We start from the raw sequence: 13,990 nt of genomic DNA, 5'->3' as shown, positions 1-13,990 counted from the left end.
TCCTCGTAAACTGTAGGTCCCCACCATAGCTGGCTGGGTGAGCCACTTCAAAAGTCGGAGAAAGGCAACGGCATATCACCTCTTAAAGCACTGTGGTGTTCAACCTCATATTACCAAACACTCGTAAAATTTACAGTTGTAACTGATATGAATTAGCAGTTCCTGGCAATCTGGTATTGCCAGTGTACGGTGTAAAACTGGATATTTTGTACTTATTTTACATGTGACAAACCGGTGGAGGATTTATAATTGTAATTAACAAGTGCATAAACTGTAAATTATGATGATTTATTGCTCTGAGGAAGTTTTATAGTTTGTAATTAAAGTATATTATACAAGGGCGTGATAGAACACCCAGAAGAATTTTAATTATGATGACACCGGCCGTGGAAGCCTACGTAGTTGTATGAATTACGACTTCCTTTGAATAAAATATGGGTAGTAAAATTTACGATTGTTTGGTTACAAAGTGTTCTATGGTTAAAATATTCTTCGAATAGATGACTGCTTTACTTATAAAGTTCACATAGCACTAGTTTCTAGTGTGGAACTGGCATATCGTTCTACAGAGTCCATAACTATCATTACTTATGACGTCAATTTCTAATAACGTAACATGGAGAACATGACCTCAGTGTCGACGTATATAAATTGTCTAATTCTGTTAGTGTGCATTATTCTGGAATAATTCACATCATTGTTCCATTGGGCTGTATAGTAAACGATCCTGGTCACATAAATGATGACGATGTGTCCCGCCGTTGGTTAATATATACTAATTAATGTATTTTGTTATGATCTGTAGATAAGCAGAAACTAGTAACGAATAAAACTGTAATTGCGATCTTGACTACCCACAGGTTTAACAAAACAGCCTTGTCAAATAATAATAATACTCTATTAATCTATACTAGACTGCCTTTCACATATCTCGTTAAGGAGTTTTTAAAAAGTGATTGTGACCTTAGTACTCGCACGGAGGTGTTTTTGTGGTAATTCATTTCGCGATACACACGTGTGCTGGACACATAATAGGGTCTATGTAATGTATTACAATGTAAAATGAAGCTAGAAGCTTAAGATACGTGCGTAAAAATGACATAGGGTGAAACTGGCCGATGCCACAGATAATAAAAAGAATAAAGCCTATTTGAAGAATGATTTTTAATTCTCAAAACATAAGAGGACCCCTAATAGTAGTAATTATCGTCGTCCACTGTTTACTCAATACTTGCACATTTTTCACCAGCCTCAAGACTTACATATGTAATGTTTTCTCGATCAAAAGCCAGTCTTCTTCTCCCAGGATATCGCTACATGTAGCCGCCTGTACAATGGGGGAAGAAGTAATCTTGCTTTCAACGAGCGGTTGAATATAGTGCGATGTCTCACGAAAAAAGTGGCCTGTGTACCCTGTTTAGAGTGTGAAGACACACTTCGAAGGATTATTTCAAGTGTAGGCCGTGCGCGCGATGTCACTTTACGGTGAGAAACTTTGTCAGCACTGGAAGCTGCTCACCGAAATGGTGACCACCACAGCGTCGTCACTCGAACATTGGACCTCTATCATAGGAACGACACATTGAAGATGTGCTTCGTGGCGTTGGTGAAAAATGTCTGCTGATGACCACAACTTTCATCTTATGGTTCCTAGGTATCCCTAGGAAAATGAAACAGAATTGTGCGCCGCCCTTTTTCATGACAACTGAAGGGGAGGAGGGATGAAGGGCTATGTTGAATCAGACGGTCAATTGGCCCTTTAGCGTCCATTACAAAAAAAAAAAGTTGCAAACCATCCAGCACCGTGATCTGCGAAACTGGTGGGAAAGATGACACTTAGAATGAAAACGAAATAAATGGTGTCGGGTTTTCTGCACCGACGACTGTAGATAATGATTGTCTTCAAAGAGTGTGAAAGTGGTCGGCTACACATATAGGTCTTAGGCATGGAGTCCCCACTCTTTCCAAAACGCTCAAATGTGTGTGAATTCCTAAGGGACCAAATTGCTGAAGTCATCGGTCCCTAGACTTACTCTACTTAAACTAATTTATGCTGAGAGTAACACACACACACCGCATCATTATCGAGAATAATTTGAGGGGTATGCAGTAACGGTACAGGAGTCTCAGACCTATTTGTCAGGCCTATGGTCTTTCAATACTATAGTGCACGAGCATGCCGAGCTCATCTCTTGAACAGGAGGCAGAAATGAACCAAATGGTATATGGTAACTGCTGACACGAACTCTACTGAGAGGGCTCGGGAACAATTAACCTTACAGTGGTTTGCTAGGGTTGTTACAGGAACTGTCTTCATATACTTGGTGGCACACAGAGGGCCGCCACCAAGGAGAGCGGTAGGCTGAAGTAGCGATGTCTCGACAACTTGCCGAAAAGGATCCAAGTATATTGCGAGGGACGTTCATTAAGTAATGGAACGCATTATTTTCTAGGCCACTTTCGGTTTCAAAATGTACGGAATATGTTGTGGGATATCATGAAATGATCCCGCTTCAGCACCTATAGTTTCATGACGTTTCGATAGGTGGTGACTGTATATGAGGCCTTCAAAATGGCGTCTGTAACGGAGATGAGTTCCGTGAAGAGAGATGTCACTGAGTCTCTGTCTGTGAAAAACCAGAGCATCGCAAATATCCACAGGCACTTACGGAATGTCTACGAAGAACTGACAGTGAACAAAATTACAGTGAGTCGTTGGACGAGGCGTCTGTCATCGACGCAACAAGGTCGCGCAAACAAGTCATATTTCCCGCGTACCACACACAGCTGTAACCCCTGCAGTGTTGGAACGCAGGACACTCTCATTCGAGGTGATTTACGAATCATAATCAAACACCTCACCGCACAACTAGGCGTTTCTGTTGGTAGTGCTGACACACTCGTCCGTCACTTGGGGTACTCAAAGGTGTGTGACCGCTAGGTTCCTAGCCGTCTAAAAGAAGACCATACAAGAGCAACGAAGGGCCACTTACGCGGAATTGTTTCCGCGTTATGAGGCTGATCGTGACAATTTTTTTGTCGAACATCGTCACAGGTGATGAAATATTCGTTTACCACTTCGAACAGGAAGCGAAACGGCCGTTCGTGGAATGGGACCACATCATCTCTCCTCCGAGGAAAAAGTTGAAAGCCACACTCTCAGCCGATAATGTGATGGCTAATGTTGTTTTTTATTCTTCTTGATATACTACCTCGTGGTCCAACGATCAACTCTGAAGTGTATCGTGCTACCCATAGGAATTGGAGAAACGACTTCAGCGTGTTGGTTGGTACAAAAATGCGAACGATCTCGTCCTTCTTCATGACAACGCAAGGCATCACATAAGCGTGCGCACCCGAGAGGAGCTCACAAACCTTCGTTGGACTGTGCTTCCTACAGCACGGATCACGCACCTATCGACTTCCATCTGTTTGGCCTAATGAATGATGCACTCCACGGAAAGCAGTACATGGATGGTGGAATGATTATCGATACAGCAAAACGTTGGCTCCCACGTCGACCACTAGAGTGGCGCCATTAAGGCATGTAAGCCGGTGTAGTAAGGTGGCGTAAGGCCGTCGCATTGAACGGAGATTATGTTGAAAAATGGACTTTTGTATAGAAAAGAGTGGGGAAGAATGTGGTGTATTGGAATCTTGAATGAAACCGACCTGCTTTGAGAAAATAAATGTTTTGCATTACTTATTGAACGCCCCTCGAGTAATACACTGGACGCGCAAGAGGGTATGCAGTAGTACAAAGCAGCAGATTCTGATATCGCATGTATGCACCACCGGAAAGAATACGTTCATATTCATTGTTATTTTGCTTTTATTTCGCAGTAGTATTGTTGTTGCTGCTGTGGTCTTCAGTCCAGAGACTGGTTAAATGCAGCTCTCAATGCTACTCTATCCTGTGCAACCTGCTGCTTCATCTCCCAGTGCCTACTGAAACCTAAATCCTTCAGAATCTGCTTATTGTATTCATATCGTGGTCTCCCTCTACGAATTTTAACCTCCATGCTGCCCTCCAATACCAAATTGGTGATCCCTTGACGCCTCAGAACATGTCCTACCAACCGATCCCTTCTTCTATAGTTCAATTTTTTTATCTTGGTGGTTCGCGCATGCCCGCCCAGACGCGGGATATTGCTGCGTTGTCAGTTGCACGCGCCAAGAGAAGCAGCGCCGTAGTATAGTTTGCAAACTTACGTTTAGGGGCGAGCGCGCAGTTTATGAAGTAAACCCACCACGGCTGCATTAACCCTTTCGCTGCTACAGAGACGTGCACCCCGCATTCCGGGATGTGCGCGATTTTGTCATCACTCCACTGATCGCCTCTGCAGACACATCGTGTTTCGACTGCTTTGACACACTTTATCATTCGATTTCACAAACACTATTTGGCCCAAAAATTTGATTTTTACACATCTTCTTGACTTATACCTTCCCCCCGTATATGACTTAATTTTGTTTCGATGTTCAACGCAGTTATTGTGCAGCATTAGATGTAGTAAACCATTGCACGAAATTTTGAAGAGTTTCCAGAGGTAAAAGTCCATAGCATATACTTTCCGTATGGTCGATTTTAGTTGCCACTAGAAATTTCAAAGAATTACATTCTGCGAATAAAATTCATGAAGTAAGACACTTCGATATTGTTTTTAAATAAAGAAAATATTAAGCAATGACAAGGTTTGAACTCAGAACCATTCGCTTAGCATCCAAACACTCCAACCATTACCCTAACACAGCTCGTCACTCAATACAACTCCCACAGGACTTTAGAATATCAAGCAAAATACCGACAAACACTGTTGGTATGGCTATGAATTACTCACGTTTCGTCGAAGTACAACAGGAAATAAACAATTACTGCTGTTCTTTATTGCGAAAAAGCAGTTAGTGAGAATGATATAAACACCTTTCCTTACTATTGCCTGAATTAGAAGGCTTATTGCTTGTTTGTTTTAATTAATTAATAGAATATGAAGCTATTGGTATAAAGAATGCTTTTTCCAAACTTTCTATAAAAGAAAGTCTGCTATCAAGACATTGCTTTTGTTCAATTACTTTATTTATGACTGAACGGTTCTAAAACTGAAGAAACTCGTCCGTGCTCTGCACTGCAGTCGAGATCTGGCAACGTCGTTCTCTGTGTCAATGACTGACTGTGTTTTGTGGCATCAGATGCGCAGAACGAACCTAAACTCGGCCGGCGTCGTAAATGACTCGCACTTTAGTGAAGTTGCGCCACAAATTTCTCTTCTCCCCAATTCTGTTCAATGCCTCCTCATTAGTTGTGTGATCTACCCATCTAATCTTCAACATTCTTCTGTAGCACCACATTTCGAAACCTTCAATTCTCTTCTTGTCTAAACTATTTATCGTCCATGTTTCACTTCCATACATGGCTACACTCCTTACAAATACTTTCAGAAACGGCTTCCTGACACTTAAATCTATACTCGATGTTAACAAATTTCTCTTCTTCAGTAACGCCTTCCTTGCCATTGACAGTGTACATTTATTTCCTCTCTACTTCGACCATCATCAGTTATTTTGCTCCCCAAATAGCAAAACTCCTTGACTACCTTGTCTCATTACCCAATCTAATTCCCTCAGCATCACCCGACTTAATTCGACTACATTCCATTATCCTCGTTCTGCTTTTGTTGATATTCATCTTGTATCCTCATTTCAAGACACTGTCCATTTCGTTGAACTGCTCTTCCAGGTCCTTTGCTGTCTCTGACAGAATTACAATGTCATCGGCGAACCTCAAAGATTTTATTTCTTCCTTATTTTTCTTTTGTTTCCTTTATTGCTTGCTCAATATACAGATTGAAGAACATAGGCTACAACTCGGTCTCACTCCCTTCCCAACCACTGCTTCCCTTTCATGCCCCTCGACTCTTATAACTACAGAGTAGTATTACTTACATTAATTTCGTAAGACTTGTGCTTTCGTTCTCAACTCCTTGGTATGTGGCAGATATGCCGGCGGTGCAAATACTTTTTCTTTGCATTTAATGTAAAGTAACTGTTCGAACGAAATTAGATCGTCTGCTTCAGGCAGCCGTCCTGCTTGATTCGACCGTCTCACTTACTGGCAGAAGCGAAAGGCTTCCTCTTCCTCCAGACGAAGCTGGCGACGACGGCGTGCAGGACGAGGAAGGCGATCAGCAGCGGGATGAAGATGAAGCCGAAGAGGACGCGCATGTAGGTCTTGCCGCTGGCTTCCGTGCTCTCGTAGCAGCGGTCCAGCAGCCGGCAGTCCGCCGGCCGGCCCCCCTCCATCACCAGCACTAGCGTCAGCGTCACCTCGTACAGCGACACCGACGGGCTCGCCACGCCTGCGGGACGGCGCAGTGCCACGCCACTGTCTAACATGGGCTAGTTTCCAAAACAGAAAGAGTCGACGGAACTTAAAAATACTAATACGACCGCAGAGTAAGCTTCTAATACATTAGTGCAGTATGACAGTATTGCACGCCAACAAGAGACGTTTTACATGAGATGTAAAGAATGTTACATTCAGGTCACAAAGTCATGGTATAGGGATATGCACATATTCACATGGCGATAGTATCGCATGCACAAGGTATGAAAGGACAGTGCATTGGAGGAGCTGTCAGTTGTACGCAGAAGATTCATGTTGAAAGGTTTCCAATGTGATTGTGGCCGTATGACAGGACTAAACAGACTCTGTACGCGGAATGATAGTTGGAGCTAGACTGGCGGAACTGTCAATTTCGGAAATGGTTAAGAAATTCAATAATGCCGAGATTTATACTGTCAAGATTGAGCTGAGAATACCAAATTTCGGGCATGACCTCTCATTACAGACAACGCAGTGGCCGTCGGCCTTCACTTAACGACCGAGAGCAGTGGCGTTTGCGTATATGATGATGACGTTTGGTTTGTGGGGCGCTCAACTGCGTGGTTATCAGCGCTCTTACAAATTCCCAACCTTTGCTCAGCCCAGTCTCGCCACTTTCATGAATGATGATGAAATGATGACAACACAAACACCCAGTCATCTCGAGGCAGGTGAAAATCCCTGACCCCTTTGGGAAGCTACCCGGGACCTCGTACTCGGGAAGCAAGAACGCGACCGTGAGACCACGAGCTGCGGACCGTTTGCGTAGAGTTATCAGTGCTAACAGACAAGCAAAACTTGCTGAAAAAGTCGCAGAAATCAATGTGTGACGTACGATAAGCGTATCCGTTAGGACAGAGCAGCGAAATCTGACGTTAATGGGCTATGGAAGCAGACGACCGACGCGATTGTCTCTACTAATAGCACGATATCGCCTGCAGCGCCTCTGTTGGACTCGTGACCGTATCGGTTGGACCGTAGACTGGCCACGATTTAAGTTGGTACGAGCTGATGGTACGGTTCGAGTGTGGCACAGACCTCATGAAACCACGGACCTAAGCGCTCAACAAGGCACTTTGCAAGCTGGTGGTGGATCCATAATGGTGTGGGCAGTGTTTATATGGTCCTCTGGTTCAAATAAACCCATCCTTGACCGGAAATGGTTATGTTCAGCTACTTGGAGACCATTTGCAACCATCCATGGACTTCATGTCATGGATAAGAATGCTCCCTGTCACTCCGCCACAGTTGCTCGCTACTGATTTGAAGAACATTCTCGACAATTCGTGCGAGTGATTTGACCACCTATGTTGCACGACATGAGTCCCATCGAACACTTATGGGACATAACTGGGAGGACGGTTCGTGCACAAAACCCTACACTGACAACAGTTTCGCATTTACGGACTGCTATAGAGGCAACATGGCTCAATATCGCCGCAAGGGCCTTCCAACAACATGTGGAGTACATGCCACGTCGAGTTCCTGCTCTCCCCCGGGAAACAGGAAGTCTGACCCAATACTAGGAGGTATTCTATTACTTTCGTCATCTCGGTGTACGTCTGAGTGCAATACAAGAGAATGAGCTATGACAGTGCGACGAAACAGTCGGAATAGACAGCTTAGCTGTAGTAAGTGCAACGTAGGGCCATTGGCACATTGTACATCGCACTCAGGTAGACTTGGCTAGGTGCTTAAATGCGTTGGTCCTCGTGTTTTAGGCAGGGTGTGGCAAAAATTTGTAAGCCCAGGCTCTATAGCCATTTAATATAATGACGTCCGAGTTATAACTTAAAGAAACCTTTCGACAAAAGTTAGCAGAACGCGAATATAATATTATGGAAGAGAAGGTAAATAAGGAAGAAATCGCAGACACGATACCGTGAGAAGATTTTCAGAACGAAACATCCAAATGGAAATATACCACTTGCAGCAGTAAACATTCAGTCAGAATTATTGAGATCTTTAGAAGAACATACCATGACAAAAGTTTTACAGCTGGTATACGATGTACAGTCCTCGTTTCCCGAGCACGGGGTCCCGGGTTCGATTTCCGGCGGGGTCAGGGATTTACACCTGCCCCGACAATACTGGGTTTTGTCGTGTCGTCTTCATCATCATCATCATTCATCCCCACTACGGTAGGAGGAAGACAACGGCGAACCACCTCTATTAGGACCTAGCCTAATACGGCGGTGTGGGCCTCCCCTATGCTCTGTCAAGAAGCATGGGACTTCATTTCCACATACGTATATATATGAGGCAGGTGAAACACGGACTTCTAGAAGAATGTCGCAGTTCCAACACCTAAGAATGTAGACGCCGACAGGCGTGAATATTATAGAATCAGCAATTCACTAAGTCACGGTCGTAGAATACTGACACGAATTGCACACAAAAGAATACGCGAGGCAATTTTGCCCTGGCTATTTTTCTTGAAGAAAGAAAAATCAACGTTTATAGTATGTTTTTATTCAGTGAAAGGTTTTGGCAAAGTTGTATGGAATATACCCTTTGAAATATTGAAAGCAACAGTAATAAAATATACGGAGGGAAAGGATAGCTACAATTTGTACATAAACCAGAATGTAGTCCTAAGAGTCAAAGTATATTAAAGGGAAGCAGTAGCTGAAAAGGAAGTTAATGATATTTTACCACACAGTTAATAAGCGCTACAGGAAAGCAAGAAGAAATTTAGAAAAAAAATTATAGTTCAGGAAGAAGAATTAGAACTTTGAGATTTGCCAATGGCATTGTAAATACGGCAAGACGGAGAAGGACTTCTAATATTAGTTGAACGTGATATACAGCGTCTTGAAAAGAGGTTATAAAATGAATATCGATTACAGAAAGCAAGGGTTCTGGTGTACAGGCGAAACAGATCTAGTAACACTGAGGAATTATGTTTCGAAGTGAGAAGATGAAAGTAGTGGGCGAGTTTTCTATTTGGCCAGAAAAATAACTGACGAAAACAAAAGTAAGGAGGATATTCCATGCAGACTGTGAAAAGTGAGGAAAGCTTTCCTGAAAAAGAGGAATTTGATTAAATATGTTACAATATGAAATGTTAGGAAATCTTGTCATAAGTTATTTGTCCCGCAGTGAAGCCTCGTAGAGAAGTGAAACGTAAACGATAAGCAGTTCAGAAAAGAGCAGAAAGAAGCTGTTGAAATATGGTGCTACAGAAGAATGATAAAGATTAAACGGATAGCAAGAATAACTAATGAGGAGGTAATCATATCGGAGAATAGAAGTAATTTATCTTAAAACTTGAGTAACTGTAGCGATCAGCTGACAGCACATGTCATAAGTCTTCAGGGAATCGTCTGTAATGGAGGGAAATTTCAGGGGTAAGAATTGTAGAGGGAGACGGCGACTTGAGTATTGAAAGCAGATTCAGTCGAATGAGATTGTGGTTTGTGTGCAAACGAGAGAACAACGTAGAGAGCTGAGGATCAGAGCAACAAAAAGAACAACATTGAACGTTTTCAGGTTGTATGCTCTGAAGCTTTGTATCCTTTATTATTCAGTTATTACCGCTAAAAATCTGAAACGCCAATCTCAATACTTATTGGAGGTTATAAATAATACATGCCACACAGAACTGGTGCACTATGCCGGGCAAAAAAATGTCCGACACCGTGTTAGGAGGTATCTCACGACTTTTATCACTTCAGTGTATATTAGGATTACGACCTAATATTCTTGGACCAACTGGTGCTCCAGTGCTTAGAATCCGTAATTAACTATTCAAAAAATACGAAGTGTAACTACTCACTATAGCTTTAGGATGTACTACTACGCTCGGAGTAATGATGATTTCATTGTCCAGTGTTACATTACTGAGTGCGCTGGTAGTCTTTCAGTCACGAAATAGTTTCCCTTCTCTGAGCGGAGGTGATCACCGTGTCATTAGGAAAGTTTTCCTGGTACCTGCGGCTCTACATTCTCATAGGGGCGCTGTGCCAGCATCAAACACCTCAACCCTCCCGTAAAAATCAGGAGCCATTTCTCCAGGAATGCGCCAGGAGAGCACGATACTGGACGCTCAACCCCGACCCATCATATTCCGAAAAATAGTCTTGTATTAGCAGCTCTTTTGTGATTGATCTTTCATAGGCACCTGAGTACTCTCTTACCTCTTGATTTTGATCTTGTAGTAACTTACAGTGCGTTTCTGCATCCGTAGCCGCCGGTAGAACTTGTTGGTATGTAATTTCCCTTGAGCAATTTCAATTGCTCTTTTCATTTTGTTGCCCGAAGTCTCTTGTATTTTGAGTTAATATGGTTTGATTTTGGACATATTACTCACGAGAATACCAGGCAGTAGAAGTTTTTTGGCATTACAGAGTATATGATCTCATGTCTACTCCCTGTGTAAATTAAATATGTTGCCACATTAAACCAGAGTATGTTCAGATATACCTTTCAATCCATAGTTGCACATCTGTGTCCTGATCATGTTAATTCTACTTAAACACACAAAATACGGGCAACATCCTGTCACTAAATGTATCATCCTTTTGTAGTGGTTTATGTAAGTTAGTTGAACTCTTCCATGGATGCTAGTGAAAACTGCGTGTAGCACCTGTGCATATTAACCGATTTCCAGTCACATTACGATTCTACAAACATAATTCCTTTGTTTCTTGTCAATGACGTACTTGGAAATTAAGTATTGTACTTCTGTTAGATTACCACTGTGCAAAAAATGACAAGCACTTAAATTTTGCTCTTTATTTCTGTGGGACAAATTTCTAACAATATTAGAATGCTTCTACACCTGTACTTAAATTCCGCAAGCCACATTACGGCGTGTGGCGGAGGGTACTTCGTGTACTAGTGTCCGTCTCGCGGTTCTAGGCGCTCAGTCCGGAACCGCGCGACTGCTACGGTCGCAGGTTCGAATCCTGCCTCGGGCATGGATGTGTGTGATGTCGTTAGGTTAGTCAGGTTTAAGTAGTTCTAAGTTCTAGGGGACTGATGACCACAGATGTTAAGTCCCATAGTGCTCAGAACCATTACTGTACTAGTGTCCTCCTCCTTTTCCTGTCCCGGGCGCTAATGGTTCACGGGAAGAACCATTGCTGTTAAGCCCCCGTGTGGGCTCGGATCTCTACAATTTTGCCGTCATGGTCTTTTCGCGAAATATACATAGGAGGAAACAATTTATTTATTGACTCTTCCTGCAACCTGCGCTCTCCGAACTTCAACAGTAAGGCACACCGTGATGCAGAACGCTTCTTTGGCAGCGTCTTACACAGGAGTTGGCTGAGCACCTCCGTGAAGCTTTCGTGCTTACGAGATGAATCCGTAACGACGCGCGCTACTGTTTTATGGATTTTCTCTGTTTTCTCTGTCAGCCCAGACAGCGGCCTTGCCGCTGCGGTAACACCGGTTTCCGTCAGATATCCGAAGTTAAGCGCTGGCGGGCTGGATGGGTATCCATCCGGTCTGCCGAGCGCTGTTTGCAAGCGGGTTGCACTTGTGAGGCAAACTGAGGAGTTATTTGATTGAGAAGTAGCGGCTCCCGTCTCTGAAACTGACATACGGCCGGGAGAGCGGTGAGCTGGCCATATGCCCCTTCATATCCGCATTCAGTGACGCCTGTGGGCCGAGGATGATACGATGGCCAGTCGGTACCAACGTGCCTTCATGGCCTGTTTGGGAGGAGAGAGTTCCGTCAGCCCTATATGATATGGATCCCACACTGACGAGCAACAGTCAGTTATTAATAGATCGAGGTTTTTACAAACTACGTCCTTTGTGGGTGGAGGATTCTTCCAGTGAATCTGAGTCTGGTATCTGCCTTACGTGAGATTAGTTCGTTCCACTTTAAATCGTTCCGTACCCATACTCCTGGTTATGTTATGGATGTGATTGCTTCCAGTGACCGCTTTGGAATCGTGTTATCACACGATAAGTTATATTTCTGACTCTTTATGCGCAGTACATTATAAGTTGTCAATGCCTACATAAAGGGTCGAACTTCGATTGGTCGTCCTGCATTCTGCTACAGTTTTCTAGCGTTGCAACTTCTCTTTATAAGATAGCATCATCTACGAAAAGCCTCATCGAACTTTCGACGTTATTGACTATAGTTAGATTAAAATTCGTTGATAGTTGACACTTCACGCGGTGTAGCTGGTTTCTCGCAATCAGAGCGCTCAACGTCACACCCGAACCGATCTCTGCTACCAAACTGCCACAACAGGTAGTTCACTTCCAAATCCTAGTCCGGCTTTCTTTCTTGATGTGTTTGGATCCCGAATCCTGGGTCTGGTCCTTTTATTTCGTATTTCATCAAGCATGATAATCAGACTAAATACAACACACACACACCGATGCTAACGAAATACGCACGTTTCATACACAGCACTATCCAAATACTACTGGATTGTTCCGTACAAGACGCGATTCAGCGTGATTTATACAGCTATTATAAACACAGAGATCGGCTTACATTAGAAAAGCTTCGCGCCACAGAGCGTGAATTTGAATTTTTGAAGGCTGTCAATTAATCGTTGCGACTGGAAGACGACAGTCACAAATACAACAACTATTAGCAGTGCAATGGCAAACCATAGTGGTTAGCGTGTAAACCCGACACACAGAAGGTCGAAGGTTTGAATTTCGTCTGGTGATTTTATTTTTCTGCATCTAATCAAAAGATTGTAATTAGGAGGGACTTTCGGAAAGTAAGGTCCGATCGGTCGCGAAACGGAAACCACAGTGAAAATCAGATGAAACTTTGCTCAGATATGTTGGGCAGTGGCTCTAGTATGCCCGCCGATGGGGTCACGTCGCTCTTTTCAGTTATGAGCGCACAGAGTGCACTTTAAAATGTTTAGAACAATAGCGTCTCCAGCCAAATACGAGGGCCTGGTGTGACATTTCGCCTGAGGCCATACAGCCTACATAACGTTGCTGTCATGCGTTTCCTTCTGCATGACAATTGTCGCCCGCACTCTGAAGGGGCAATGGAGATACTCCTTCAGCGTTTTCGATGGGAAGTGTTTGATCAGCCACATACAGCCCGTAATTGACTCTCCATGAGTTTCATCTCTGCTCACATGAACCTCCAACTATCAAGACAATGTTCTGGCACAGACGACTAGCTGTAGATCAGCGTAGAGAATTAGCAGAAAGCACAGGCGGCTTGCTTCTATGACGAGGGTGTTAGAAAGTTGGTACAACGCTACGACAAATGTCTAAATCGGAGCGGCGACTATGTAGAGAGGTAGCTGGAAGGTGCAGCTGTTACAAATAAGACATTTTTTATTTTGACAGTGGTTTCCATTTTGCGACCGATCGGACCTTACTTTCAGTTAATTGGTTTAAATGTAATGTTTTTTTTCTAATACTTTACCACATCATTTTCATCATGGCACTGACGTTTTTTATTTGCTGTTATTTTTGTTCCTATCATTTTTCTTTCGTTTGGAATCTGCTTGTGTCACCTACAATCTACAATCAAGTGCCAACCAAGACTGCTCATCTGTCGATAATGCGATGCCAGTGTGAGGATAGTTTCAGGTAATCAGTGACACCGAGCAATTACAGTTCGCTTTTACAGCTAAAATTTAAATTTTGCTGCGAAACTTGGCT

General features: G+C 43.2%; 1 protein-coding gene across 1 annotated transcript in view; it reads right to left on the bottom strand.

The window, feature by feature from the left end:
- LOC126335802 (gastrin/cholecystokinin type B receptor) overlaps positions 1-13,990 on the bottom strand; it is a 138,378-nt gene that overhangs the window by 9,164 nt on the left and 115,224 nt on the right. The window contains exon 8 of the mRNA XM_049999265.1: positions 6,111-6,356. Coding sequence (XP_049855222.1) covers positions 6,111-6,356 — 246 coding nt within the window. The remainder of the gene's footprint in view (positions 1-6,110; positions 6,357-13,990) is intronic.

Source organism: Schistocerca gregaria, chromosome 2 (assembly GCF_023897955.1).
Source record: "Schistocerca gregaria isolate iqSchGreg1 chromosome 2, iqSchGreg1.2, whole genome shotgun sequence".
NCBI lineage: Eukaryota > Metazoa > Arthropoda > Insecta > Orthoptera > Acrididae > Schistocerca > Schistocerca gregaria.
The sequence above is the reverse complement of the archived record's forward strand: the minus strand, read 5'-3'. Positions and strand labels throughout refer to the sequence as shown.